The sequence below is a fragment of the Ochotona princeps genome, chromosome 13 (genome assembly GCF_030435755.1).
Source record: "Ochotona princeps isolate mOchPri1 chromosome 13, mOchPri1.hap1, whole genome shotgun sequence".
NCBI classification, from domain to species: domain Eukaryota; kingdom Metazoa; phylum Chordata; class Mammalia; order Lagomorpha; family Ochotonidae; genus Ochotona; species Ochotona princeps.
This window is the reverse complement of record NC_080844.1, coordinates 64,004,205-64,031,380: the sequence shown is the minus strand read 5'-3', so window position 1 is coordinate 64,031,380 and position 27,176 is coordinate 64,004,205. Positions and strand designations below refer to the sequence as shown.

At 51.2% G+C, this 27,176-nt stretch overlaps 1 protein-coding gene across 1 annotated transcript; it reads left to right on the top strand.

The window, feature by feature from the left end:
• The first annotated feature begins 9,374 nt into the window (after nt 1–9,374).
• Nucleotides 9,375–26,959, top strand: OAT (ornithine aminotransferase). The gene is made up of 11 exons (XM_058671530.1): nt 9,375–9,473; nt 13,745–13,829; nt 15,068–15,295; nt 20,707–20,931; nt 21,021–21,116; nt 23,098–23,225; nt 23,784–23,906; nt 24,634–24,762; nt 25,222–25,335; nt 25,674–25,818; nt 26,658–26,959. The coding sequence occupies exons 3-11, from the start codon at nt 15,097–15,099 to the stop codon at nt 26,816–26,818; spliced, it is 1,320 nt and encodes a 439-aa protein (XP_058527513.1). The 5' UTR covers nt 9,375–9,473; nt 13,745–13,829; nt 15,068–15,096; the 3' UTR covers nt 26,819–26,959.
• The last annotated feature ends 217 nt before the right edge of the window (nt 26,960–27,176 follow it).

Sequence of the window (27,176 nt, the reverse complement as noted above, 5' to 3'; positions counted from 1 at the left end):
AAGAGAGGAAGTGGAACAAGAGTTGATGCCAAAAAGAAATCTCTCCTCACACCGAGTAGTCAGATGCACTGCTGACTTCCTTTCAACTCTCGGGGATAAAACCGCTGTGTTTGGACAAGGCCTCAGGGACAGTGGGGACACAGGGGGGCTCTTGCGTCTCTTTAGAGGCCCAAGCGTGTCCCAACCACACAGGGGAGGCCCCTGGGCCTCATTTTCAAGGCTGCTGCAAGGCCCACATGGTCCTTCTCTGTTTGCTGTGGCAGGTCCTGGCTGGGGTGAGGATGCAACAGCCAGCCGGAAAGGTTCGGTCCTGTGCTCTAGCCCTTCTGCCATATGGTGAGGCCTTACCCTGAAGATCGGCCCCCAAGGGTGGCGCTGCAGCCTGTCGGCCAGAACACCCACTCCACAAAGTGGGGCATCAGTGTAAACTCAAGTGGAGCTCCACGCAGGTCTCCGACATGGCCAGTGACAGTGCAAGTACTTGGGCCATCCTCTGCTGCTTTTCTCTAGTCATCAGCTGTCTCGGCTAGAGCCAGGTCTGTGGACACATGCTGGGTAGCCTGGTCACGCTCTTTGCAGCCCTGGACCTAGACATCTCAGCCTGCAGACTGCACATGCCAGGAGGCCCCTTGGCCTGGTAATCCCACTTTTAGAACTTTGGCCACCAGACAGACTTGCAGCCACTATCAGAGACAAGCTTATCTGTTATGATATGGTGTGTCATGAACAAGTCTGGAAGCCATCCAACGCCCAGCAATTGGGGCTATTGGTGCTGGGAGAAACCAAAGAATGAGAGGGGTCTCTCCATTCAGAGCCAGAGAGAGAAGACTCTGTGTACTAAAAGCACAGAGAGCACACAGTGCCTGTGTGTATTTGCATGAGCCTTCACTGGGCAGATGGGCGGGAGATGCAGAGAGCTGCCCATGGGTTGTGGCTGGATGGTGTTGGAGCAGCAAAGAAGCTTTCTGGGTGTCCCTTCCAATCCCCCTTAACTTGTATGATCTTCCTTCCATCTGCTGATTTCCCAAATGACCGCCGCCACCAGGGCTGGGACAGGCTGAAGCCAGGAGCCTGGAGCTCTGACATGGGCAGTGACAGTCCAAGTACTTGGGCCATCCTCTGCTGCTTTTCTCTGGTGAGCAGCTGTGAGCTGTGAGCAGAGCAGCCAGGACTTGAATTGTCTTTGCTCCTATGAGAGATTGGTAGTGTCACAGGTGGCAGTGTAACCGACCATGCCCTAACCCTACATTATCTCATTATCAGCTGCCTGATAATGTGTCTGGGAAGGAGTAGAGAATGGCCCAAGTACTTGGTCCCCTGCCACCCATGAGGAGACCTGTATGAAACTTCTGGCTCGTGGCTTCGACCTGGCCTAGTCCTGGCGTTTTGCAGCCATTTTGTAAGATGAGCCACCAGCCTCCTCTTTTTCTCTCCCTTCCTCTCTCTGGCTGTTGCTCTGCCTTTCAAGTAAATACATGTTGAAAGAAGAAGTAGCCTGGGGGACAAAATGCTTAACAGGAAAGTTGAAAAGGAAAAGAAGATATTCCCAGAGCATCCATCTTTGAAAATTTAGAAGAGAATTAAAATGATGTTTTAACAGTCTACGCAGTGGGGCACTGGGTGAGGTCCCTGGAGTTACCTCAAGCCTCCTGTAGGAAGCAACACATGGGGAGGTACGAGATGCTAATGTCTACTGGCCGGCCCGAAGACAGCAAAGTTCCTAACTGCTCCCGCACTCGCTGCAGACTGTGTGCCAGCAAGGCAGAGTGGGAACAGCTGTCTGAATGATCTGCAAGGCCCATCATTTAATAAGGTAAAGGGAGTTGCCTTTTCCTCTTCGCTTCCTTCTTAAGATTTTCTTATTTGAAAGAGTTAGAAACAGAGACAGAGAGAAAGAGAGAGAGAGAGAGCTGCCACCTGCTGGTTCAGTCCCCAAGGGCTACAGCAGCCAGTGTTGGGCCAGTCTCATTCGGGCCTTGTACGTGGGTGGCAGGGGCCCAAGCACTTAGACCGTCTTCCACTACTCTCCCCGGGAGTGTCGGGGAGCCGGATCTGAAGTGGCACAGCCAGGACACCAGTGGGCACCCCAACTGGACGCTGGCATTGCCATGATTGACTTTACCTGCTAAGCCACAATGCCAGCTCCTGGAAATTGTGTTTTTTCGACAAAATCACTGAAGCAGATTCCAGGGGTAAGTTATTATTGACTTTTTTTTAAAAAAAAATTCCTTCCTTCCTTCCTCCCTCCCTCCCTTCCTTCTTTCCTTCTTCCTTCCTTCCTCCCTCCCTCTCTCCTGTGGGTGGCAGTGACCTAAGTACTTGGGCCACCCTCCACGCCCTTCCTAGGCACATTAGCAGGAAGCAGAATTTGAAGCAGAGTAGCTGGGCTGAGAACCAGGCACCCCAATGTGGAAGGCAGGGGTCCCAATTGACAAATTACCTGCTAGACCGCAACGCCCATCTCCATTATTGCTCTCTGTAATGGACACATTTGTAGATCTCCATAGGGATTGCTATGGAGAGTTTAAAGCTAGGTGATGTTGGTGACAACTTGTGCTGCAGACGGAGCAGCCCCACGCACTGAGCTTCTGGCTACTACAGGAGCACACCTGCCTCCGGTACCCTCAGTTCAGCTTGTCTCACAGGCTGGGGTGAGGCAACCTCAAGCCCTCCAGCAGCCCAGCGAACCCCCTGGTAGTGCAGAGCTCAGCTCTGCATCGCCGGACCTGAAGACTGCTCACTCTTGCACTCTCAGTCTGGCTGCCCGGGCTGTGGTGGCCAGCTGACACATCTCAGGGCAGCCATGCGCAGCGTGCAATGTCGCCCCTCCCTGCTCAGGGAGGGCAGGGCCTGCATGTGCATAATTAGCACCTGCAAGTCTTCTCCGAGCCCCACACACTGCTCTGCGTATCAGGAGGAACCGTGGACATGGTTCAACGCTGACAATGAAGCGGCGAGACCAGGGTAGATGAGATCAAGAAACAAAAGTTGGTTTGCTTCGTCCACGGGGTAAGCCAAACTCGAGGTGTCAGGAGAAAATATACCTTCACTTCTTTGATTTGAGGGTTCATCCTTTGCAATCAGTGCATCTTTTGGGGGGAAGAATTCAGGTGAAAAGACAAGAGAAGGCCATAAATGATCGTAGGCTGTGACGGCCAGACACGCAGAGCACTTTGGAGACTGACCGTACCCCAGGAGAGTGCCAGGCTGTGCCACAAGTTTCCAAAAACACAGCTTAACTCTCAGCAAGGAAATAGTAAGACACCTCAGCCAAGATGAAATTATTCTTAATTCAGTTAATAACATTTAGATCTGCAATTAAAGTCTTAAAACTGTATTTGAGTGAACAATGGTAAGGGAAAAAGTCTAATTCTTTTTCCCATTTGCTTGGATTTATTTTTATTACAGTTCAACAGAAGAGTCAGACCTAAAGTCCTCCGAAGTAATTGAACTCATCCAAGCTTCAGTATTCACAGTTAGCCTGCACAGAATCAGTAATAATAATAAAAAAAATCATTGCAAAATACACTGAGTTTCTTGGTATCTAAACAGATAAGGATATAAATATTTAACTGTACTTGAAGTGTATTTACTTTCTAACAAGTGAAGCAAGGTAATATTTTCTAAATAAATGCTGCCGCGAGCTCAGTACTTAGATTTTTGTCTGTTGCAAATGTTTCCTTTTGTTCTGAGTCTAAATTCTGACCTCTGCTTCAGGGTTTCAACACGTACGTTGATCAGGCAGCAGCTGGTGTCTTGGCTGTTCCTGTCACTTGTTTCCTAACAAGGGACCTTGACCTCTCCTGGCTGGCCCTGTCTGTGTACATGCAAGAAAAAGCCTTGAAGGTTTTTTCCCACTCTGAAATCCAGGAAGCACTTATATTCTGACTCACATATTTAAAATGTTGTTTTTCTTTTCTTTAAAAAAATTGTTTATTAATTTGAAAGGCAGAGTTATAAAGAGAGAAAAAGACAGAGATCTTCCATCCTCCAGTTCACCCCCAAAATGGTCCCCAACATCTGGGGCTAGGCCACATCAAAGCCAGGAGTTTCATCTAGGTCTCTCACATGGGTGGCAGGGGCTCAAGGACTTGGGGCAGCTTCCCCTTGCCCTCCCAGGCACATGAGCAGAAAATTGATTCAAAAGTGCAGCTGTCATTACTTGAATTGGTGTCCATATGGAATTCTGGTACTGCAGGCAGTGGTTTAACCCACTTTGTCAACAACTCTAGCCCTTATTTTCCAATATTGAGAATTGGCTGACTCATTTTTATAAGATTTATTTTATTTGAAAGGTAGATTGGCAGAGAGAAAGAGCAAGCGAGAATAAGTCTTCCAACCACTGGTTTATTTTCCAAACGGCCACACTGTTCCTGGGCCAGGCTGAAGCCAGGAGCCTGGAACTCTACTGTAGGACAATGTGACCCTAGAAGGTCAGCGAGCACAGGATTACAGTTGATTGGATAATACATGAGAACAACTGAATGGCTACCTTTTGTATACCTGATTGGATATCATGTGCATAAGAACAGTTGAGTGGACAGCATATGAATGAGAACACTTGGTGGAATATACAAGACAAAAGGAGCTCCAAACAAAAGTATAGAAACAGTTGATGGGTTCTGTTGATAAGCTCAATACTTTCTCCCTTATCCCACATGACCCTCAGTGTATAAAGTCTGATGCCACTGATAAACTTGTGCTTTGAGCATCAGTCAGAGTCCACACTTGTTACTATCGGCTCCGTGCACCAAGTCCATCGCTGCAGGACAGCGACACTCTACTCTGGTCTTCCACATGGATGTAGAGTTCCATGCACTCGGGCCATCTTCTGCTTTCCCAGGGAGCTGGAACTGGTGCTGTCTGATCTGGGATGCCAGTACCACCGGCCCGAGGCATGCTCACTTACCCTGCTGCGCCGCTGCCACGGCTTTCCATTGACCGTTGACCACTGAGCTACTTCCCAGAGCTCCAGCCCCAGCCGGCAGTGACTGGTACAGCCCTTTCCCTTACCCCGTTCTTATCTCACATGCCCTGCAGCCCCCTGAGGTCCCAGCTCAGGCAACATCCCATGCCCGGGGCCACAGCTCCACCTCTTTTCTAGTATGGGGCCTACAATGTCCTACAGCAAGCGCTGGAAGGGAGGTGCTGACAGACCAGAGCACCTTGCTGTGCGGCTCTCCTTCAGCTCCAGCTTCTGGGGCTTTAGTTCTATAGTTTATACTTTCTAAGGGGGCAGGGAGAACTCTGGGCTACCTAAACTTTTGGAATCCAAGGGTTATAGCCCCTCAAGCTGCCTGCTCTGTGTCGAATTTCTGTTCAAGGGAATAAGACTGAGGGTGAAGAGAGTTCAACAGCGATTCCTTATAAAAAGTAAGACAGGGCCAGTGTGGTTAGCACATCACTGCAATGCTCCTATTCTATAGCAGAGTTGCAGCTCTGTTTCCCATTCCAGAGTCCTTCTAGTGCACAGCAGGTGATGGTTCAAGTACTTGGGTGGGGCATATCGCTTCCAGGACAGATCCAGGTTGAGTTCCCAGCTCCTGGCTTTGAGCAGACCCAGCTCAGGCTACCTGGGGAGTGAACCAGCAAGCGAAAGGTCTATGTGACTTTCTCTTTCTCTCACTGCCTTTCAAATAAAAAAAAAAATGAAAAGAAAAAATGAAAAGCGACATGGAGAGGGGTGCTAAGGGACTATAAACTTGCTGCCAAACAGGCTCGCCCTCAAGAGCTGACAGGCTGTTGGGGAGATGATGCGGCTAGCTGGGACAGCTAGAGAACCACGGTGGGTTACTTAGTGACCACATGTAGGAGACCCTACTAATAGCTCCAGGGGCCGGAAGACCTTTGTAGGGGCAGGAGTTTGACCTAAGGTTAAGTCACCCTCTGGGACACCTGCATCCCTTATTGGAGTGACTGGGTTTGAGACCAGTTCCGCCTTTTTCTTTTTTTTTTAAAGATTTATTTATTCTTATTACAAAGTCAGATATACAGAGAGGAGAGACAAAGAGGAAGATCTTCCATCTGATGATTCACTCCCCAAGTGACCGCAACGGCCGGTGCTGCACCGATCTGAAGCCGGGAACCAGAAACCTTTTCCGGGCCTCCCACGCGGGTGCAGGGTCCCAAAGCTTTGGGCCGTCCTCAACTGCTTTCCCAGGCCACAAGCAGGAAGCTAGATGGGAAGTGGAGCTGCCAGGATTAGAACTGGTGCCCATATGGGATCCCGGGGCATTCAAGGCGAGGACTTTAGCCGCTAGGCCATGCCGCTGGGGCCCCAGTTCTGCTTTTGATTCCAACTTCCTGCTAACAATGTGTGCTCTGGGAAACAACAGATGGCTCAAGCTGGAGTTGGTTCCCTGATGTTCATGTGGGAGACCCAGACTGAGTTCTTGGTTTCTGGACTGCATGGCGCAGTCCTGGCCATTGTGGCCATCTTGGGAAGTGAACCAGCACTTGGGAAATCCCTGTCTGTCTGTGTCTTTGAAATATATGAAGTAAGGTTGGCATGGTGGCATAATAGGATAATCCTCCACCTTGTGGCACCATATCCCATATGGGCACTAGTTTGTGTTCCAGCAGTTCTGGTTCCAATCCAGCTCTCCACTTAGGACCTGGGAAAGCAGCAGAGGATGCCCCAAGTCCTTAGGACCCAGCAGCACCATGGGAGATCTGAAAAAGCTCCTGTTTCCCAGCTTTGGATCAGTTCACTTCTGGCTGTTATGACCATTTGGGGAGTGAACCAGCAGATGGAAGATGTTAGGTTTTAAACACACTTACAGTTCTTAAATTGCTACATGCAGTTATTTCCTCCAGCCAAGTCCTCTTCTCATGATTAGTTTACTGCAAACCAAAATCCCAGACACAGCATGGTGCTTAGTAGGTCCTTTATTCCAGCGGATAGAAATGGGAGCAGGGGGTGGAGGGGGAAAAAACTGGAAGGGACACATCTGCCGTGGCGGCAGGATGAGGGCTGCCAGGGCAGGGGAAAGAGGCAGGATGGGGAGAGCCAGGAGACGGGGAGAGAGGGGGGAAGGAGAACGGAGGGGCTGTATGGGTCGCAGGGACTTGGGACTGAGATTATCTGAGCCATAGGCAGGTGGCTGGGGACTAGGGGGAGGGGCTGAAGACTGGGGAGTGGAATTCTCAGGTAAGGTGCCAGGCTACATCTGACTGGTGGCTAACGGGAATGGCGTGTATTTCGTGAGCTGTAGGGAAGAGAAAGCAGGAAATGACGCATGGTACCAGATGGGATGTTCGAATCACTCCTCGCAGAAGACCTCTCTCTCTCTCTCTGTTTCCCCTTATTTCTCTGTAAAATCTGCTTTTCAAATCATGATAAAAACAAATCTTTAAAAAGGCCCAGCACAATGGCCTAGTGGCAAAATCCTTGCCTTGCATTGGATCTCATATGGGCGCTGGTTCTAGTCCTGGCTGCCCTGCTTCCCATGCAGTTCCCTGCTTCTGGTCTGGGAAAGGCAGAGGAGGATGGCCCAGAGCCTTGGGACCCTGCACTGGTGCAGGAGACCTGGAAGGCACTCCTGGGTCCTGGCTGTGGATCGGCACAGCTCCAGCCGTTGTGGCGACTTGGGGAGTGAACCAGTAGATGAAGGATCTTTCTTTCTGTCTTTCCTTCTTTCTGTAGATCTGCCATTCCAATAAAAATACATAAATCTTTAAAAAAAAAACCAACCAAAATATTTAAACATAAATGAAATAAATAAAGAGGAGTGAGCATTTAGCCTAGTGGTTAAGATCTGTACTGGGGTGTCTGCACGGGAACAAGCCCCAGCTCTGGTTCTAGCTTCCTGCTGCGGTGCAAGCTGCACTAGCCCCAGTGCTGGGTTGAATTCTGGGCTCCTGGCTTCCTCCTAGCCCAGCCTGGGTTTTCTGGGGGCAGGTGGGGAGTGACCAGTGGATGGACATTCTCTGCTTTTCTCAGTCTGTCTTTCAAATAAATCATAAAAATTTCCAAAACTAAAAAAGTCCTTGTAGTGTGTCTTTGGACCCTACATTTCTCTCAGTTGCACAAATAAAATGCAACGCAATGCAGCCGCTTTGTGTCTTGGTGGACTGCCAGCAGCTTACAGGCCACAAAGGAGTTGTGCTATGTGCAGACACCCACAGCAGTCTTCTGATAAGAGAGCAGGTAAGCCCAGAGGGCCTCAGCGGTTTCTTGCCTAGGAGCACTTCTTGGGTTAACAAAGCCAAGAGTGTTGCAACACGTGTCAGGTCAGAGATGTCACACTCCCTTCCTGAACTTGCCTGCTGTTACTTGCCAAGCATAACTAAGAATTCCTGGATCTGCCAGCACTCCCAGGGTGTGCTTGGCTCAATCCCTGCTGGGGTTTGTGGAGCAGGACAGGTGGGGGTGGGGCGAGGAACCTTGGCCCCTGGACAGATCCTTCACACCCTGGGAATTAATTACACTGTATTCGTGGCTGTGAAGGGACAACAGGGAAATAAAAGTTCCGCTTCGGTGAGTTCCAGCCGCACAACAGCCAGGGCAGTGGACGCCCATGACCTTGGTCTGGGGCAGTCGATAGAGCTGGGCCCCTTGCTCACATCATTTCTCTCCCCTTCCTGGGAGTGTGGACTTGACTCTGTGCCCAGCTGAGTCATCCACGTGACTCCTGCCCTTACCTGTGCCTATTTGGGGAGGAGTTTCCCCCAGAGTCCCCTACTGGGGGCTCTGCTCTCTCAATGGCTTCAGCAGATGGACCTCTGGTAGCAGAGGCCACGTGCGATCACCAGCTCCCTCCAGCGTGGGGTCGCCAAGGACCCTTGCCCAAAGCAGACGACTCCTCCTCACACTCCTCCTCTCTGTGGCTTCTGGTGGCCCCCTCGTGGGCCTTTTGTGAAGGGTCCCTCTTAGTTTACTTGTCCCTAGGGTCAACAGGTTCCTGGGGAGGAGGCTGGGGGTCCTAGGATCCCTGGGGCTGGACGGAGTGTGCTGGCCAGATAACTCCGGGTCAGTTGCGCTCCCTCCCTAGGGTTCTGGAACAATAGAGAAGAAGACTAAAGGATGTCCGGGTTCCCCTTCTAGCACGATGTGGCTGCGGGTACTGATTTGGAGCCTGCGAATGTACCTAACAGCTCCCGCAGGCAGGAGGGTTAGGAAGCGCATCCTGGCTGCGTGGCGCATCCAAAATGGGAGGCAGGGCCTGGGACCCAGCGGACGGTCGTCCCTTGGGCACCAACAAAGGGCAGATAGATCCCTTTCGTCCTTGCAGGAGAGTGAGCAGGAGGGCGCGCGTGGCTCGAACCCACGGCGCGATGACCCGCCCTCTCCCCGCGTGGCTAGGGCGAGGCCAGGGGCGGGGAGAACAGGCGAGGCTGTGTGATTGGTGCGCAGTCTCGCGGCTCAGCCAATGGGTGACCAGGGCGTCTCGGAGGGGCGGAGCGCAAGCCGCTCCTTAAGCCCTGTGACGCGCGCCGTGGCGAGTCGCCGCTCGTGCCTGAGGCGCCGTGAGGTACCGGCGATGGGGGCTCGGGCGGGCCGGGGCGGACAGGGCGGGAGGGCCGGGGTGGACAGGAGCTCGGGCGGGCCCGGCTTTGGGGCGGGCGCGGGCAGGGGCGGAGGCCGAGTGCGGGCGCGTCCTGGCTGCTGGGGACGGCGAGCGCGGGCGCCCACGCCGGCGTCGGTCGGCAGCTGCGGGCCTGGCTGCTCCTCCCGCCCCCGGCTTACCTCTTGCCCTGGCCCGGGTGGGGACGCGGGGTGAAGGCAGGTGTCACGGCCCGTGGGCTCCCCGTGAAGTCTCCGACCCCGTTCCCTCCCGGCAGCCGCGCCGCCGCCTCCTGGCGTCCGCGTCCACCCACGAATGTAGGGGGTGAAAGTGGCCGCTGGGAACCCAGGGGTCCCATTTCCATGTCCCCCCACAGACCTGTCCTTCCGGGCCCCAGGGGGATTTGCAAACGTGTCCTTTGGATTGCAGGACAGAAAACTTAATCTGCTGGACTAAAACAATAGGCTCCTTTCATTAGAATATCCAGTTCTGTTTTTGAGAAAATGTAGTTCTGACTTTGAAAAGGAAAAAAAAAAAAAAAAAAAAAAGAAGAAAAAAGAAAAAAACGGAGGAAGGTCAAATCTCGCAAGTTGAAATTGCCTATTGTTTTGGGTTGTTTTTTTCCCCCCATGCTGCTTAAGCTGACTTGTGCGTTCTCTGTTCGGCTCTGCTGAGCCAGGATAACTAATGCAGCTTCTCCCCCTGCTCTGTCCTCCCATTACACTTGCTTTTGTGAGTCCTTGAGTAGGGAGTGCGGGGGTGGGGTGCGGTCGGAGAACGGAAAGTTGGAGGGGGTTTGTCAGATGCCATCGTTTTTGAGCAATGAATGGGCTGGGCCTTGGAGGTGTGTGGAGGGTGTGGGCGCACTGACCCAGTCCGGTCTCAGTAGTAAGGCTTTGCTTGGCTGCTCCTGACGCAGTGGAGTTGAATTTTAGCCAGAATAGTGATTACCTAATGAAGGGTGTTAGTTGGTAGAACATCTTAGAAGGGTCGGTATTTTGAATGGTTACCTCAAGAAAAACAAATATTTATCAATGGCAAACTCAGATTTGCTCAGATTGAACATGACGTTACACTGATGATTGCTGCAGAACCAATGGAAGGATTAGTGTTCAGTAGTGTGGCAGTCTGTAACGGGAACCCTTCTGCTGGGGGTGGGGAGGGAGTGCACTCTGTTAAAGCTCGGCTGGGCCCGTGTAATCTGTGAGCCAGTGAAATGGGTGATTTTGGCCTTGGAGGCTGTGGAATCTGAGATGCTCTGCCTTCCAGTCCCCCTCCCTCCCTCTCTCCCTTGTCTGCCTCTCCCCTTTCTCCCCCTTACTCCCTTGCTCCCGCTTCCCCATCTCTCCCCCTCCCTCTCCCTCTCTCCCTCTCTCCCTCTCTCTCCCTCTCTCCCACTCCCTCTCTCCCTCCCCCTCCCCTTCTCCCTCTCCCTCTCTCTCTCTCCCTCTCTCTGTCTCCCTCCTTCCCTCCCTCCCTCCTTCCCCTCTTCCTCTTTCCTTCTCTCTCCCCTTGCTGTTTCTCTCTCTCCCTCTCCCCCCTCGCATTTCTCTCTCAGTTGAGCTGCCCTCAGTGGCTGAGGTTGCATCAGACTGCGGGGAGGGGCGCAGGATGGGGCAGGATCTCAAGTGGTGGCAGGGATCCAGCTGCTCAGCCACCTGCCGGCTGCTGCTTCCAGGGGATGCCGTTAGCTAGAACCAGATCTGTTCGCGCCCCCCCCCCCCCCAGCGCCTTGACCCCAAGGCCCCCTGCGCACTCCTCAAGTGGCTCCTGCTGAACCATGAATGTGACCGGCCAGACAGATGTGACCGGCCAGACAGCGACTGCCCAGCTTCTGCCCAGCGGCTGTCAGAAGTGACCACGCTCTTTGTAGGCAGATGTCAGGCCTGGGTTAGGTTAGGACACAGTTAATGGCTTTTACAGGTTGACAGCCGTGACAGGTGTTCCAGGCTGTGACAGAAGAGTGTAAAGTTCCCAGGAGTCTTCGCACAGGGTGCTGTAAAGGGGAGGGTGAAAAAAACAATGTGTGTAGTTTTTGTGCCTAGAAAGCTAGGTTACTTTTTTAAAGTATGAAATTTTAGGTAATTTCTGGTCTCTGCTAATGCTTTTAGCAGTAGATAAAGAGGTTTTAAGGAAAAAATAGCCATTTTAAAAGAGAAGCAATGTTTTTTTAATGGGACAGTTCCAGGAGTTGGCAGGCACCCCTATGACTGGTAGAGCAGGAGGGAGCTGGACGAGTGGCCATTTTGTGCTGGGTTTGGCACTGTGGCATTAACTCGGTCAGCCTGCAGTGACACTCCTGGTTGAGGCCAGCCTGTGTCCTGCCACGGGGATGTGAGAGCTCAGATGGACAGGCTCATCAGAGTTTAAATCCTGGTCTCAAACTCCAGACCTTCCACGCTCCCTTCCTGGTTTCTCAGACCTGTCTGGAAAAGGAAGTTGTTGATGCTGGCTGCTGTTAAACTGATCTTCAGTACGTGCTGCTCCTCACTTACTGCCAAGCCCAATATCGGAGCACACAAGGCTCTTTACTGAAGGGTGTTTATAGGGTTCTGGGGCCCTGAGTGTGTGCGGTTCCCGAGCTGTTCTTCCTGAATGAACTCTTTGTTAACCTGGGACATTTGGAATATTGCTGTTTATTTTTTAAGATTTAATTTTATTGGAAAGGCAGATATACAGAGAGGAGGATCTTTCATCTGATGGTTTGGTCCCCAAGCAGCCACAACAGCTGGAGCTGAGCCGATCTGAATCCAGGAGTTCAGAGCCTCTTCTGGGTCTCCCGTGTGGGTGCAGGGTCCCAAGGCTTTGGGCCGTCCTCGACTGCTTTCCCGGGCCACAAGCAGGGCGTTGGATGGGAATGGAACAGCTGGGATTAGAACCAGCGCCCATATGGGATCCCTGTGCATTCAAGGCGAGGACTTTAGCTGCTAGGTTGTGCTCAGCAGAGCTGTTCATTCTTCGCTGGCCTCTGCCATGTCTGTTGCCGCTAAAGACTATCCAGGCCTTCCAGTCCTCAGACTTTAGCCGCTAGGCCCGGAATATTGCTGTTTTTTTTTTTAAAGATTTATTTATTTTTATGACACAGTCAGATATACAGAGAGGAGGAGAGACAGAGAGGAAGATCTTCTATCTGCAACGGCCAGTGCTGTGCTGATCCGAAGCTGGGAACCTGGAGCCTCTTCCAGGTCTCCCACGTGGGTGCAGGGTCCCAAACTCTTGGGCCATCCGTCCTCGACTGCTTTCCCAGACCACAAGCAGGAGCTGGATGGGAAGTGGAGCTGACGGGATTAGAACTGGCGCCCATATGGGATCCCGGGACGTTCAAGGCTAGAACTTTAGCCACTAGGCCACGCCGCCAGGCCCAATATTGCTGTTCTGTCAGTTTGAGTCCCGGCCGATCCACTGTCTGCTCCAGCTCCCTGCTCATGGCCTGGGAAAGCAGCGAGGATGACCCAGTGTTTGGGCCCTGCTCTCATGTGGAAGTTGTGGATGAAGCTCCTGCCTGCTGGCTTTGGCCTGGCTCAGCCCTGGTCATTGTGGCCATCTGGGGAGTGAGCCAGCCGACAAAAGATTTGTCTTTCCTACTCTTTGTGTAGCTCTGACTTCCAGATAAACACATCCTTAAAAATTTTTAAACAGTTGTCAGATTTATACAGATAAATAGATTTTTAATTCTATTTCTGTTATTAATTCTATTTCTGTTGAACTAGCTGGACAGGTAACTCGTATAGAGAAGGTTTAGTTTACATCATCTCAAAGAATCTTTTCACTTAGTCTTTTTTTTTTTTTAAATTTTTACAAATGTTATTTACTTACCTAAAAGGCAGAATTACAGAGAAAGGGACACACCTTTTATCCACCGTTTGTTCCCTTCTGTGGCTTTAGCCAAAGGCAGGAGCCTGGAATTCCACTGTGGGCACCCACGTGAGTGACTGGGGCCCCGGCACTTGGGCATTTGCTGCTGCTTTTCCAGGTTGTTAACAGGGAGCTGGATTGGAAGTGGAGGAGCTCCTGCTCCAATAGGCACCCGTATGGGGTGCCGGCATTACAGGCGGCAGCTTTGCATGCTATGCCACAAGGAAGCTTTTGTGTTTTTGCCAGCAGTGGGAATCTAAGCGTTCTCTTGTCACTTTCTTTTTGTTATCGATACATCGAACTCTGTTAATGAATTTGGGAGACACTTGTGGGACTTTCTCTTTGGGGAAGAAAGTACTTCTGTTTCAAGTCCTGACTTTCAGGAGTTGAAGGACCCTCTGAAGACTCTCCCTGGATCTGGGGTTAAAATCTGTATTCTGGTGTGAACCGTGGGAAGAAGGAAGATTGGTGAGTCTTTGGCAAACGACAGTGGGGGTTGTTTAGTAATTACACATTCCTCCACATACTGGATTTACAGTGCCAAGTTGAAAGGGAAGCAAGCCAAGCTCTGAGGATTGTTTTATTAATTTGGCAGCCTGAATCAACAGCACTGTGAGATGAGGTGTGGTGTGACTTATCATTGGGAGAGTTCTGTCAAAACGTGAATTCACTTGTCTAGTCCAAGGCATCCTGCTTGCTTCATGGCCTGGAGGGCAGGGAGAGCTTGTGGCGGGACTGGAGAGGGAGGGAGACTTTGAGAGACCCAGGCATGGGAGGGAGTGCCAGCGCCCCGTGGTGTGGAGGCTCCTTACCCGGCCGGCCAGGTGAGACTTAGCGCAGTGTGCTTTCTCCTTCAGACACTTGCGTTCGAGCGCAGGTTTGGGGAGGACAGGTTTTATGGAAATAACCGTCCTTCTTGGCACTTGCTTGTCTTCATCTTTTACATATATATATATATATATATATATATATATATATATATATAGAGAGAGAGAGAGAGAGAGAGAGAGAGAGGTTATTATAGAAGTTGAATATTACAAGTCATTTTTTTCCCCAGCCTTTTTGCCTTTTACATTTATGGTGCCTTTAATGTCTTAGCATTTATTTGAAAGGCATAGCAACAGACAGATCTTCCATCTGCTGCTTTACTTCCTCTGTAGCTGCAGCAGCTAGGTTCCCGGCTAGGAGCCAGGGACAGCATCTGGGCCTCCCCATGGGTGGCAGGGACTAAGCACTCAGCTCATCCTCTCCTGCCTCCCCCTCCCCGCCAGGGGCATCTGCAGGAAGTTGGGCTAGAAGCTGAGTAGACAGGCCTTGAAATGTCTCTCTGATACAGGGTGTCAGCATTCTGATACAGGGGGCGACGTGACCCGCTGCCCCACCATGCCAGCCTGCCACGGAGCTTTCTGATATTTGAGCTGGCAGGTTTTACTTCTTGTAGTGTCTGCTGTTGGTGTTAACCTTCTCCTGGCCCTTGGATGTTTCCCCTGCCTCTCCACACCTGTTCTTTTTCTTGGAGGTCAGTCTACCTTGCCACATTCTTCCCTCGTGCCTCGCTGCCCCTCTCCAAGGACAGCCTGTGTGGGGCAGTTCCTTGTCCCTTGGTCTCCTCCTCTGGCCTCTGGAGGGTGTCCAGCCCGTGCTGAGGGGGTGGACACTCAGCAGTCACTGACTCCTGCTCCTAATGCGCTCTCTCCATTGGACAGGTCCCTGTCTCTGGCTGTGGAAGGACACGATGTTTTCCAAACTAGCGCGCTTGCAGGCTGTCGCCGGGCTCCGCAGAGGAGTTCATTCTTCACTGGCCTCTGCCACGTCTGTCGCCGCTAAAAAGACTGTCCAGGGCCCGCCATCCTCGGAGTACATCTTTGAGCGAGAGTCCAAGTACGGCGCACACAACTACCACCCCCTGCCCGTGGCCCTGGAGCGAGGGAAGGGTACGTTGCCCGGGATCTACCCACCTTGAAGCCCCTTCCAGGGAGGGCTGCCTCTGTACTCGCCTGCCGTGCGTTTTCCTGGATGTGCTGGCTGCTGCGGCTGTGGTTTCTCCAGCTGCTGTGTTGGGTGCAGTGGGGCCATGGAGGTGAACTCCCTCCGTCCCAGTCCTGGGGCCCTGAGAGGGACCTTGAGAAGAGCAGGGAAGTCCTACACTGCAGCCCTCACTGTTTCGTCTTTTAACCTGTGGCTTAATTTTAAGTATAAGCAAAGAGAAGTTGTAACAAAGGACTACAAGTTTTCTGTTACTCTTCACCCAGATTTCCCCAATGCTAGCATCTTACTATTCTTGCTTAATTATGTTCCCTTTCTTCTCTGCTCCCAGCCCTCCGAGTATATATTTCCACATAAAAACATGGTGTGTGTTTCCTAAAACACAAGGACTTTCTCTTTTGGGATGGAAGTGTAATCTCAAGTCAGGAGGTGACTGTGCCACAGCTCCCTTGTGTAGCCTCCAGAACCGCTCCGGATCTCATTCCTTGTCCTTGCTGAGGGAGAAGTTCTGGCATGTCCTGAATTCTGTCATCAGGGCCGGAATGGGCGGGAGCAGCCAGCAAGAAAGCCAATTCCGCATTTCTTTTTTTTTTTTGAAAATGAAATTAGAAGCTATTTATTTTGATACTAGAAATTTGAAATCCATACATTTTTTGTTACACGTTTTTTGTTTTTTGTTTTTTTTAACTTTAAAAGAATTTATTTTTTTTATTAATTACATTGCATTATGTGGCACATTTTTATATGCACTGGGATTCCCCCCACCCCTCCCCAAACCCTCCCCCCACGGTGGATTGCTCTACCTTATTGCATTTCCATAGTTCAAATTCAGTTGAGATTCTTTCATTGGAGGTATTTACCAAGCATACAGTCCAGCATCTTATTGTCCTGGTAAGTTCAATAGTTTCTTGGTGAGACCATCTCTGGTCTGAATGTAGAGCCAGCAGAGTGGTCCAAACCTCCAGGACCCCCAAGTGAGCAGCCAGCTTCCGGCGCCAGCCAGCAGATCAGAAGCAACAGATGCTGCCGAGGTCCTCCCGTAGGACCCTGCCCGCCCTCTCCTTGGCAGCAGCGGAGTCTGGAATAACTAACGTGCTTTCCTTATCTTGGCTTTTGTTATAAAAATAGCCTTCACTGTAGAACCAGCACCCACCTTTTCAAATTCTAGCTAGCTATTCTGCTGACAGCGAGGGGAACTTGTCCCAGGGCCCCGGTACTGTTTGGCCAGCATCTGATAGGGTTTAATGAACCCCTCAGTTGTAAGAAGTTTGGTTCATCAGTGACAGCAGAAGAAAACCCTGGAATGTGAATTGCACCCAGTGGTCAGGCTCTGTGATCCTCCATCTAGAACAGTTCCTCCATCTTTTTCTGCATTCTTGATCCTGGATGGTTTTGAAGTGTGCAGGGCAGGTTCTGTAGAATACATCGCAGCCTGTGCTTGCTGGTGTTCCCTGTGTGTGGTGCTGCCCACACGAGCCCCTTCAGGAGCCTGACCCTCTGTTCGTTCCTGCTGTTGCTCACCTCCATACCTTGCTGGCGTGGGGCCTGCCAGGCTGTCCATCCGTGGAGTCACTGTGCTCCCCCTGAGAGCAGGTGTCCAAAGGGACAGTTTCAAACTTGGCGAAGACCTTGCTGCCCGTGAAAGTCTGTTCACAGTTCTAGAATCTCTTGGTGATTCCGGATTCTTGCTCACCCTGATAGTTGCCAAATGGTGACTTAGTCTGCATTTTGAAATAACAGCTTCATCCAAATAAAACCAAGGTTTAATTACTTAGCTCAATGCCAGAAGATGGCAATCTCAGAGTATTACACATTCTTGTTAATTGCCTGTGTTTTGTTTGGGGCCTGTTACTATTGCATAGACTTAACTCCTGAATAAGCAGAAATCTGGGTTTACAAAATTGGAGGGATTTCTTTGACAGAAGTAATTCCTCACCTGTGTTAGTGAAGTGTGGACCCTGTGGGTCTGCTGCTGGGCTCCAGGCCTGTCCCAGAGTGCCAGCATGGGCTAGTTGCTAATCCAAGCTTTCATCGGGGGTTCTGATGAGCTCAGGTGGGAAAGAATCTAACGCTGTGTGGAACGTGGGAAAAGGTTGGCATTGCCAACGCTTCCCCCCAGTGCATTTTAGTGTCTGTGGTCAGTGGTCTTGTTATGAAACATCTGCAGTATGCACTTTCCTAATCAAGTGTCCAGTGGCACTGAGTGCATTCCCTGTGCAGCCAGCAGAAAGAAGCCGCGTGCCCACTCAGCCATCCCCACGCCCTCCTGCTCACAGCCTAGTGTAGTCAAGAAAGAAGCCGCGTGCCCACTCAGCCATCCCCACGCCCTCCTGCTCACAGCCTAGTGTAGACAAGAAGCCGCGTGCCCACTCAGCCATCCCCACGCCCTCCTGCTCACAGCCTAGTGTAGACGAGAAAGAAGCCGCGTGCCCACTTGGCTCCATTCCCCATGCCCTCCTGCTCATGGCCTAGTGCAGCCACTCAGCTGATTGCTTTCTGTCTCAGATATTTCTTGCAATTCTTACAGATATTTTCTCTCTATTCTTTTTTTTTTTTTTAAAGATGTATTTATTTTTATTGGAAAGTCAGATACACAGAGAGGAGAGACAAAACTGCTTTCCCAGGCCACAAACAAGGAAGTAGAAGGGAAGTGGATCAGCCAGGACACAAACCGATGCCCATATGGGATCCCAGCACATGCAAGGCTTTAGCCACTAGGACAGCATGTCAGGCCTGCATGTATATATATATTTTTTTTTTAAAGATTTATTCATTTTATTACAGCCAGATATACACAGAGGAGAGACAGAGAGGAAGATCTTCCGTCCGATGATTCACTCCCCAAGTGAGCCGCAACGGGCCGATGTGCGCCGATCCGAAGCTGGGAACCTGGAACCTCCTCCGGGTCTCCCACGCGGGTGCAGTGTCCCAATGCATTGGGCCGTCCTCAACTGCTTTCCCAGGCCACAAGCAGGGAGCTGGATGGGAAGTGGAGCTGCCGGGATTAGAACCGGCGCCCATATGGGATCCCGGGGCTTTCAAGGCGAGGACTCTAGCCGCTAGGCCACGCCGCCGGGCCCTGCATGTATATTTTTTAAAAGAAAGTTTTTGGCTACAAACTGAACACAGAATTCTCATAACCCAGCAATTTCTACTCCTACCTAGGAACATACACAAAATAGCTGGAAGTCAGACATTTAAACCAACAAAATTCAAGTATTCGCAGTAACTCTAGTCACAAAAGCCAGAAGGTAAAAACAGCTCAAATGTCAACAACTGAGCCATGGTGACCCAACAGTGACCCAGGCCACAGGGAAACATCACTCAGTCACAAAAGGAGGTGTGACACCTGCTACAGTGTGAATCACTAAATCTTGAAGACATTAGGCTAAATGAAAGTTCAAAAAAAAAAAAAAAATCACACAGGGGCCCGGCGGCATGGCCTAGCGACTAAAGTCCTTGCCTTGAATGCGCCCCGGGATCCCATATGGGTGCCGGTTCTAATCCCAGCAGCTCCACTTCCCATCTAGCTCCCTGCTATGGCCTGGGAAAGCAGTTGAGGACGGCCCAAAGCTTTGGGACCCTGCACCTGTGTGGGAGACCTGGAGGAAGTTCCTGGCTCCTTGCTCTGGATTGGCACAGCACCGGCTCTTGCGGACACTTGGGGAGTGAATCATCAGATAGAAGATCTTCCTCTCTGTTTCTCCTCCTCTCTGTATATCTGGCTTTGTAATAAAAATAAATAAATCTTTAAAAAAAAAATCACACACTACAGATCCCACTAAAGAAAGAATTATCTATAAGAATAGAAGGCCCGGCGTGGTAGCCTATTGGCTAAGGTCTTCATCTTGCAAGCACCCATTTGGACACTAGTTCTAATTCCAGTGGTCCTGCTTCCCAACCAGCTCTCTGGGAAAGCAGTCGAGAACAGCCCAAAACCTTGGGACCCTGCACCCATGTAGGAGACCCAAAAGAGGCTCCAGGCTCCAGACTCTTGGCTTCAGATCGGATCAGCTCTGGCTGTTGTGGCCACTTGAGGAGTGAACCCAGCGGATAGATCCTTATGTCTGCTTCTCCATGTAAATCTGCCTTTCCAATAAAAATAAATCTTAAAAGAAAAAAAAAAAAAGCCGAAAAATATGGACTCAGCACGGTAGCCTAGTGGCTAAAGCCCTTGCCAGTTTGTGTCCTGGCAGCCCTGCTTCCCATCCAGCTCCCTGCTTGTGGCCTGCGAGGGCAGGGCAGGACGGCCCCCATGCATCGCAGGGAGTGTGAAGTCTGTACCTCATTGCGATTTGGGTTTGTATCTCACTAATGTCTCATGTTGACCATCTTTTCATGCTTATTCATCTATTTGGGTGTCTGGAGAAGTATCCAGGTTCTCTGGCTATTTTTATATTGAGTGATTTATCTTTTTGTTGAGTCATTACATTTCTGGATACTAGATTGCTGTAAGAACATGATCCAAGGGGCTGGTATTGTGGCATACTGGGTTAAGCCTGTGGCACCGGCATCCCCTGTGATCCAGCGCCTCGTGTGCTGGGAAGATAGCCCCCATGCTGACGTGGGAGGCTGGAAGTTCCCTACCACTGTGGCCGTTTGGGGAGTCAACCTCTGCCTTTTATAAAAACAAAAATTATGATTTGGAAATGTTTTATAGTCTACATGAATGTTTGTATCTGTTACATGTAATTTCTCTACTTCTAAATTCTATTTATTGTTGGTTCCTAAATGTTCGTTAGGTAAAGGTTTCATTTCAGAGGTCATAGTATGTGTGCATATTTATGCAATTCTTGTTAAAGCTTTATCTCAAAGAGATGGAGGAATTGTCTGCCACAGCTGTGGCTTTAGCCTGGCCTCCGGCTCTGCAGTGCAGCCTCTTGGGTGGGCGCCTAGACCTCAGTGAGTGAGCCGTCTCCTGCGTGGGCGCCTAGACCTCAGTGAGTGAGTCGTCTCCTGCGTGGGCGCCTAGACCTCACTGAGTGAGCTGGCTCCTATGTGGGCGCCTAGACCTCACTGAGTGAGCTGTCTCTTGCATGGGCACCTAGACCTCACTGAGTGAGCCGTCTCCTGCGTGGGCACCTAGACCTCACTGAGTGAGCTGGCTCCTATGTGGGCACCTAGACCTCATTGAGTGAGCCACCAGCAGCAAGCAGATATGGGAGCAGAGCTGGGCATTGAACCTGGCACTCTGACCTGCAGTGCTGGTGTACCCGGAGATATCTTGACTGCTGTACCCTATGCCTGTCCTGCTGTTTGCGCAAAATGTGCAAGTTGAAACGGAATAGATAGAATGGGAGTCTTAATAATCCCTCAGAAATCAATGCCCATTGTTCCTTTCCTCCCTTGTGTGTGTTAGGTATCTATGTGTGGGATGTGGAAGGCAGAAAATACTTTGACTTCCTGAGTGCTTACAGTGCTGTCAACCAAGGGCACTGTCACCCCAAGATCGTGAGCGCCCTGAAGATGCAGGCGGACAAGCTGACCTTGACGTCCAGGGCTTTCTATAACGACGTCCTTGGTGAATATGAGGAGTACGTAACAAAGCTCTTCAACTACCACAAAGTTCTTCCCATGAACACAGGTGAGTTTTGTGAGAGAGACAGAGACAGAGACCCTTCAGGCTGTCTTCGTCCACTCTGTTATAAATCTGGAAAATGGCCTTTGCTGCAGGGGTGGAGGCTGGAGAGACTGCCTGTAAGATTGCTCGTCGCTGGGGCTACACGGTGAAGGGGATTCAGAAGTACAAAGCCAAAATTGTCTTCGCAGGTACGTGAACAGATAGGATCATCAGCTGGTTTAATTGTGATACCTTATTTGCTGAAGGTTTCATAAACATGCATGAGTGGGGTGGGCATTGTGGCGTAGCAGGGTAAGCTGGCGCCTGGGATGCGCCAGCATCCCACATAGATGCCAGTTTGTGTCCTGGCTGCTCCACTTCTGATCCAGCTGTCTGCTAACGTGTGGGAAGGCAGCTGATGGCTCCACCTGAGGGACTCTGACTGAGCTCTGGAGTTCAGCCTGGCCCAGCCCTGGCTGTGTGGCCGTCTGGGGAGTGAACCAGGGGATGTAAGATTTCTTTCCTCCTCTGTTTCTCCCTTTGACTCTGTAACTCTGGCTTTCAAATAAATAAGCAAATATGTCTTTTGAAAAAAAAAAAAAGTAATGAGGGGGCTGGCATGGTGGACTAACAGGCTAATCTTCTACCTGTGTCACTGGTATTCTCTGTGGGCATCGGTTTGAGTCCTGGGTGCTCCACTTTTGATCAGCTCCCTGCTCATGACCTGGGAAGGTGGCAGATGTTGGCTCAAGTCCTGGGTTTCCTGAATGCATGTGGGAAGCTCAGGAAGAAGCTCCAGGCTCCTGGCTTCGATTCGGCTCAGCTCCAGCCATTGCGGCCATTTGAAAAATGAACCAGTGGACAGAAATTCTCCCTGTATCTCACTGTCTTTTTCTCTGTAAACTTGCATTTCAAGTAAAAATGATTATATAAATCTTAAAAAAAAAATAATAAGGTGCTTCCAGGCCCTGAGTTTTTTTCTAAGTTATTTCTTTGTAGCTGGTGAACTACTTCTTTTTTTTTTTTTTTAGAAAACTTTGATTCCATAGACTTTTTTTTTAAGATATATTTAGTTTTATTACAAAGTCAGATATACAGAGAGGAGGAGAGACAGAGAGGAAGATCTTCCATCCGATGATTCACTCCCCAAGTGACTGCAACGGCCAGAGCTGCGCCGATCCGAAGCTGGGAACCTGGAACCTCTTCCGGGTCTCCCACGTGGGTGCAGGGTCCCAATGCATTGGGCCATCCTCAACTGCTTTCCCAGGCCACAAGCAGGGAGCTGGATGGGAAGTGGAGCTGCCGGGATTAGAACCATCGCCCATATGGGATCCCGGGACGTTCAAGGCAAGAACTTTAGCCGCTAGGCCATGCCGCCAGGCCCATGAACTACTTCTTTCCTAACTTTTTAGCTTTCCTCTCCCCGACGTGAAATGAATGGCTGTAGGATTTAATTGCTCCTCTCTACCAAGTTTCTTCTTCAGGGCAGTTTCCCAGCTAGTTAGATGGCCTTCCAGTGCAGGCTGTTTTGTTGGTGCTGGGATTGGGTTGTGTTATAGGGCTGTGTCCTTGTTGTGGTATGACTGGCCCTTGAATTTTAGCAATGAGCACTGTAGGTGCTTTGTTTTTCTAAGAAGTTGGGAGTGTTGTGGTGTAGTAAGTTAAGCCACTGCTGGCAGTGCCGGCCATTTGGGGAGTGAACCAGCAGATGGAGTAGGAGTATCTTCTCTCTTACTGTCTCTCCCTCTCTGTAGCTCTGCCTTCCAAAATAAATAAATAAATGTTAAAAAAAAAAAAAGTAAAAATGAAGCTATTTGGAAGAGGAGCCTTGGAGTGGTCCTCGTTAGCCCCCTGGGGAGAGCAGAGACAGGAAGATCTTCTGGTCATTGATTCACTCTCCAAGCCAAGTGGCTGCAGTGGCTGGAGCTGTGCTGATCTGAAGCCAAGAGCCTGGAGCTTCTCCCAGGTCTCCTATGTGCATGCAGGGTCCCAAAGCCTTGGGCCGTCCTCGACTGCTTTCCCAGGCCACAAGCAGGGAGCTGGATGGGAAGCGGGGCTGCTGGGATTAGAACTGGCGCCCATATGGGATCCTGGCACGTGCAAGGCGAGAACCGTAGCCATTGGGCTACCGAGTATTGATGGAATTAGGAGGCTTCCTTGCAATAATCACTACTTGTTTCTCCTTCCCAGCTGGAAACTTCTGGGGTCGGACACTGTCCGCCATCTCTGCCTCCACGGACCCCACCAGTTACGATGGCTTTGGGCCGTTCATGCCGGGCTTTGAGGTCATTCCCTACAACGACCTGCCTGCGCTTGAGGTACATGCTGGAATCGCAGTGCTGGGCTCAGTGCTGATAGAAGCTAAAGCTGTGAATACTTGCACAAGTATTAAAAACACACTTAACACCTATGAAACTGTGGTTTACTTAAGTTAAACCAAAGTTTCACTTTGTTCTAACTGTCAGTTGGTTCTCCACACAGGGAGATTCAGTTCTGTGAGCTGATCTTTACAACCAACCAACCACGTTAGATGCGTCTTTCAGATCAGTTGACTTGGATCAGTATTCCTTAATTACCAGACAAGATTTCTCAGTCTTCTGCTACTTTTTACAGAAACAGGGCAGACCCCTTGAGGGCCGACCCCTTAGGTTGTGTTCCTAATATGGCGTCCTGCAAATGGCGGCAGATTGGTGCCTCTGGTGCCTCTGGTGGATGACGTCCGTGACAAAGCTTGTGCCTGTGAAGTCAGAATAGGCCAGTGCAAAGACGTTATTTGCATACATCTTCTTTGCAGGACCCTTTGTGCATAGCCTGTGATTCAGGTGGGCATGCAGGGGGAAGAAACTCAACGAACCATCTCCCTGTTCCCTTTGTAGCGTGCCCTGCAGGACCCTAATGTTGCCGCATTCATGGTAGAGCCCATTCAGGGCGAAGCAGGTGTCGTGGTTCCGGACCCAGGTTACCTGGTGGGCGTGCGGGAGCTGTGCACCAGGCACCAGGTAGGCCATGTTAGCCGCTGTGTGATGAAGCTCTTACCCAGCCCCCCACATCTCTGGGTCCTGAGCGTGGTGTCAGTGCTGGGGATCCGCTCTTCACTAGGTGTGGGGGGACATCTTCCCGAGAGCTGCAGGACTTCCTGGTGCTTGGGGACCTGTGCGCCGGCTGCTTCCCATCTCTGGCATGTTGGGAGGCCTCTGGCCCTGCTCACTTCTCCCTCACCTCATTCTTCCTCCTTCCCAAACCCCTGTGGCCAAAGGCTGGGGCTCTCCCCCTGATCCCACCAGGGCTAACAGTAGTAGTTTGTTTACCATTGACATTTTGTCACCTAGTAAATATTTAATTTGTGTTTGTGAGTTGAAAGGTGAATTAATATGCTCCCAGAGGCTAGTGAGCCGCTGGGGCACTCCCGCAGCCTGTGGGAAGCATCTTCCGGCCGGGTGGAGCAGTGTGAAGTGCTCCAGCACACCATCTGCTCTGCCACAGGCATGGGTCTCCCCCAGCAGTAAAAGCGTGTGAGGGCCTGCTGTGCGTCAGGCTGCACAGTGGACACCAGGATGACGGGTGACCATCCTGGTGCCCTGGTGGCAGTCAGCGTGGCCCGAGAACCCGACGGGGCATGTCAGAATTGCATGTTTGTCCTGGGGCTTGGATAGGGTAAAGTGAAGTAGCTGTTTTCCCTGTGGAATCGAACGTGCTTAGCGATGATATTGCTCTGTTTGCCAATAGGTGCTGTTTATTGCTGATGAAATCCAGACAGGACTGGCCAGAACCGGTCGGTGGCTGGCTGTGGACTACGAAGATGTGAGGCCCGACATTGTGCTCCTGGGGAAGGCCCTGTCTGGTGGCTTATACCCTGTAAGTGCCGCTCAGCCTTGCTTGCCCCGCCCCTCAGGAGCGAGCCTTGGGGGGAGTTTGCTCACCAACTGGTTGTGACGGGATGCCGAGCAGCAGGTGATCAGCTCTTGCCAGGTGCGTGGCAGGTCCCCTGGGCCATCAAATGCCAGCTCTCTGGGGCTGCAGGGTGTCCTCTCCAGGTTACTTCTAACTGAAGAGTTCAGCGCACCTTGGGATCTACTAGGGCATGGAATTTGAGTGGAAATATTTTTCCTTGAAAGTGTCCCTGTGCATGCCTGTCCTTTGTCCTGGCGTTCAGGGCCATGGCATTACTAATTGTTCCCAGTGATGCCCGGCGGCACTCGAGGGGAGGCGAAGGGATGCCGTAATATTGTCTTATGTTTGCCATTGGAGCACCCCGTGCGTGTTAGCTGAGTGGGGTGCTGAGCGGAGGAAGGCTCAGGCCGGGCTGTCTTGCAGGTGTCTGCGGTGCTGTGCGACGATGACATCATGCTGACCATCAAGCCTGGGGAGCACGGCTCCACGTACGGGGGCAACCCGCTCGCCTGCCGCGTGGCCATCGCAGCACTCGAGGTAAACAGCTGTGGCTGCGTGGCACAGTTTTTAAGGGAAAATATTACTTTGTTGCAGTTGAAAAATCATACTAATTCTAGTGATGTGTTCAACATAACAGTTGCAGTAAACAAGTTTTAAATTTAATTTTGCCATGAAGACAGACTGACAGCAGGCTTGTGACGCAAGCCGACTCTGAGGGAATGTGTCTGGTTGGAAATGAGCCCCCAGGGGCCACGCTGCCAGGAATGAGAATGACCTGCCCGGCAGCACGCAGTCACTCATTCCCTTTGCTTTTCACTCCCAGGAGCAATGGCAAAGGACCGGTGTTCACCGGCTGCGATGTTTCTCTGCCGTAGGTTTTGGAAGAAGAGAACCTTGCAGCCAATGCGGACCAGATGGGTGCCCTCCTGAGAAATGAGCTCATGAAGCTGCCTTCCGACATCGTGACTGCCGTGAGAGGGAAGGGCTTACTGAATGCCATCGTTATTAGAGACACTAAAGGTATGTGCCGAAATGAAACGTTGCTAGTACAGTGCTTGCTGCAGCATTGCTGCTGACGCCTGCTTGATTTCGAGTTACGTGTCAGAGATCTGGCTCTCTCCTGCATGGTGGCACCGGGAGCTAATCAGGCCTGGTTCTGCTCCTGTAAGACCCGGCTTGGGCCTTATCCCTCGGATGCCCATTGTGCACAGGCGCCTGTCTCACCACATGTGACGCCAGGCGTTCTGGATGAGGGCTGCTCGACCTGTGCCACAGCTGCGTTGGCACGTGCTGGGAAAGGCCGTACCGCTGCCCCGTTCCGACCTGCCTGTCTGCTTGCTGGAAGCCAGCAGGGCTTCGTGGTGAGGCTGAGAGCAAAGTGAGCCGCAGCTGGGCTCCCTTCCTCCCTCCCTTCCTCCCATCCTTCCCTTCGTCTTTACTTCCTTTCTTTTAGATGTATTTATTTTCATTGGAAAGGTGTATTTACAGAGAGAAAGAGAAGAGTAGAGAAAGCTCTTCCATCTGCTGGTTTGTTTCCCAAATGGCTGCAATGGCTGGTGCTGAGCTAAGCTGATCTGAAGTCAAGAGCCAGGGACTCTTCCTGTGTCTCCCACATGGGTGCAGGGTCCTAAGGCTTTGGGCCATCCTCCACTGCTTTCCCAGGTTGTAAGCAGGGAGCTGGGTGGGAAGTGGAGCAGCCAGGACATGAACCGGTGCCCATATGGGATTTTGGTGCTTGGAGGTAGAGGATTAGCCAGTTGAGCCCCTGCACCGGCCCCGTGGAGCACCATTTCTTGAGCAGGTTTTGGGAATTCTGTCCTGCCTGTGTGGCAAGGGGGTGTGTGACCATTTTTCTGCAGATTATGATGCTTGGAAGGTGTGTCTGCGGCTTCGAGACAACGGGCTTCTGGCCAAGCCGACCCACGGTGACATCATCAGGCTTGCGCCGCCCCTGGTGATCAAGGAGGACGAGATTCAGGAGTCGGTGGAGATCATCAACAATACCATCCTGTCCTTCTGAGGTGCAGCGTGCCATGCTGGCCCCGCAGCTGGCAGGGGCCAGGACGGCTGTGCCACGACGCCGGCGTGTTCCACTCCGTGTGTGCTCAAAGACTGCGGAATGCGTGTGTTTTGGTGTGTTTTCTAATTGGTAGGCTGACGTGCATGAACTTGCGGTTTGCTGTGGATCTGAGAATGTGGTCTACAGTCGGCTGGTGTCTGCGCATGCACTTTGTAAGGCAGAATGTAGGTGGCCTTGACTCAAGTCCTTTCCATAATTTGTATACGTTTTTACAACTTCTCGGCTGGTACAGATGTTTTCTATATGAGAAAGTGATCCCTGGAGTGTTGCATGGAACACTTGCCCCGTGTGTTGTGGT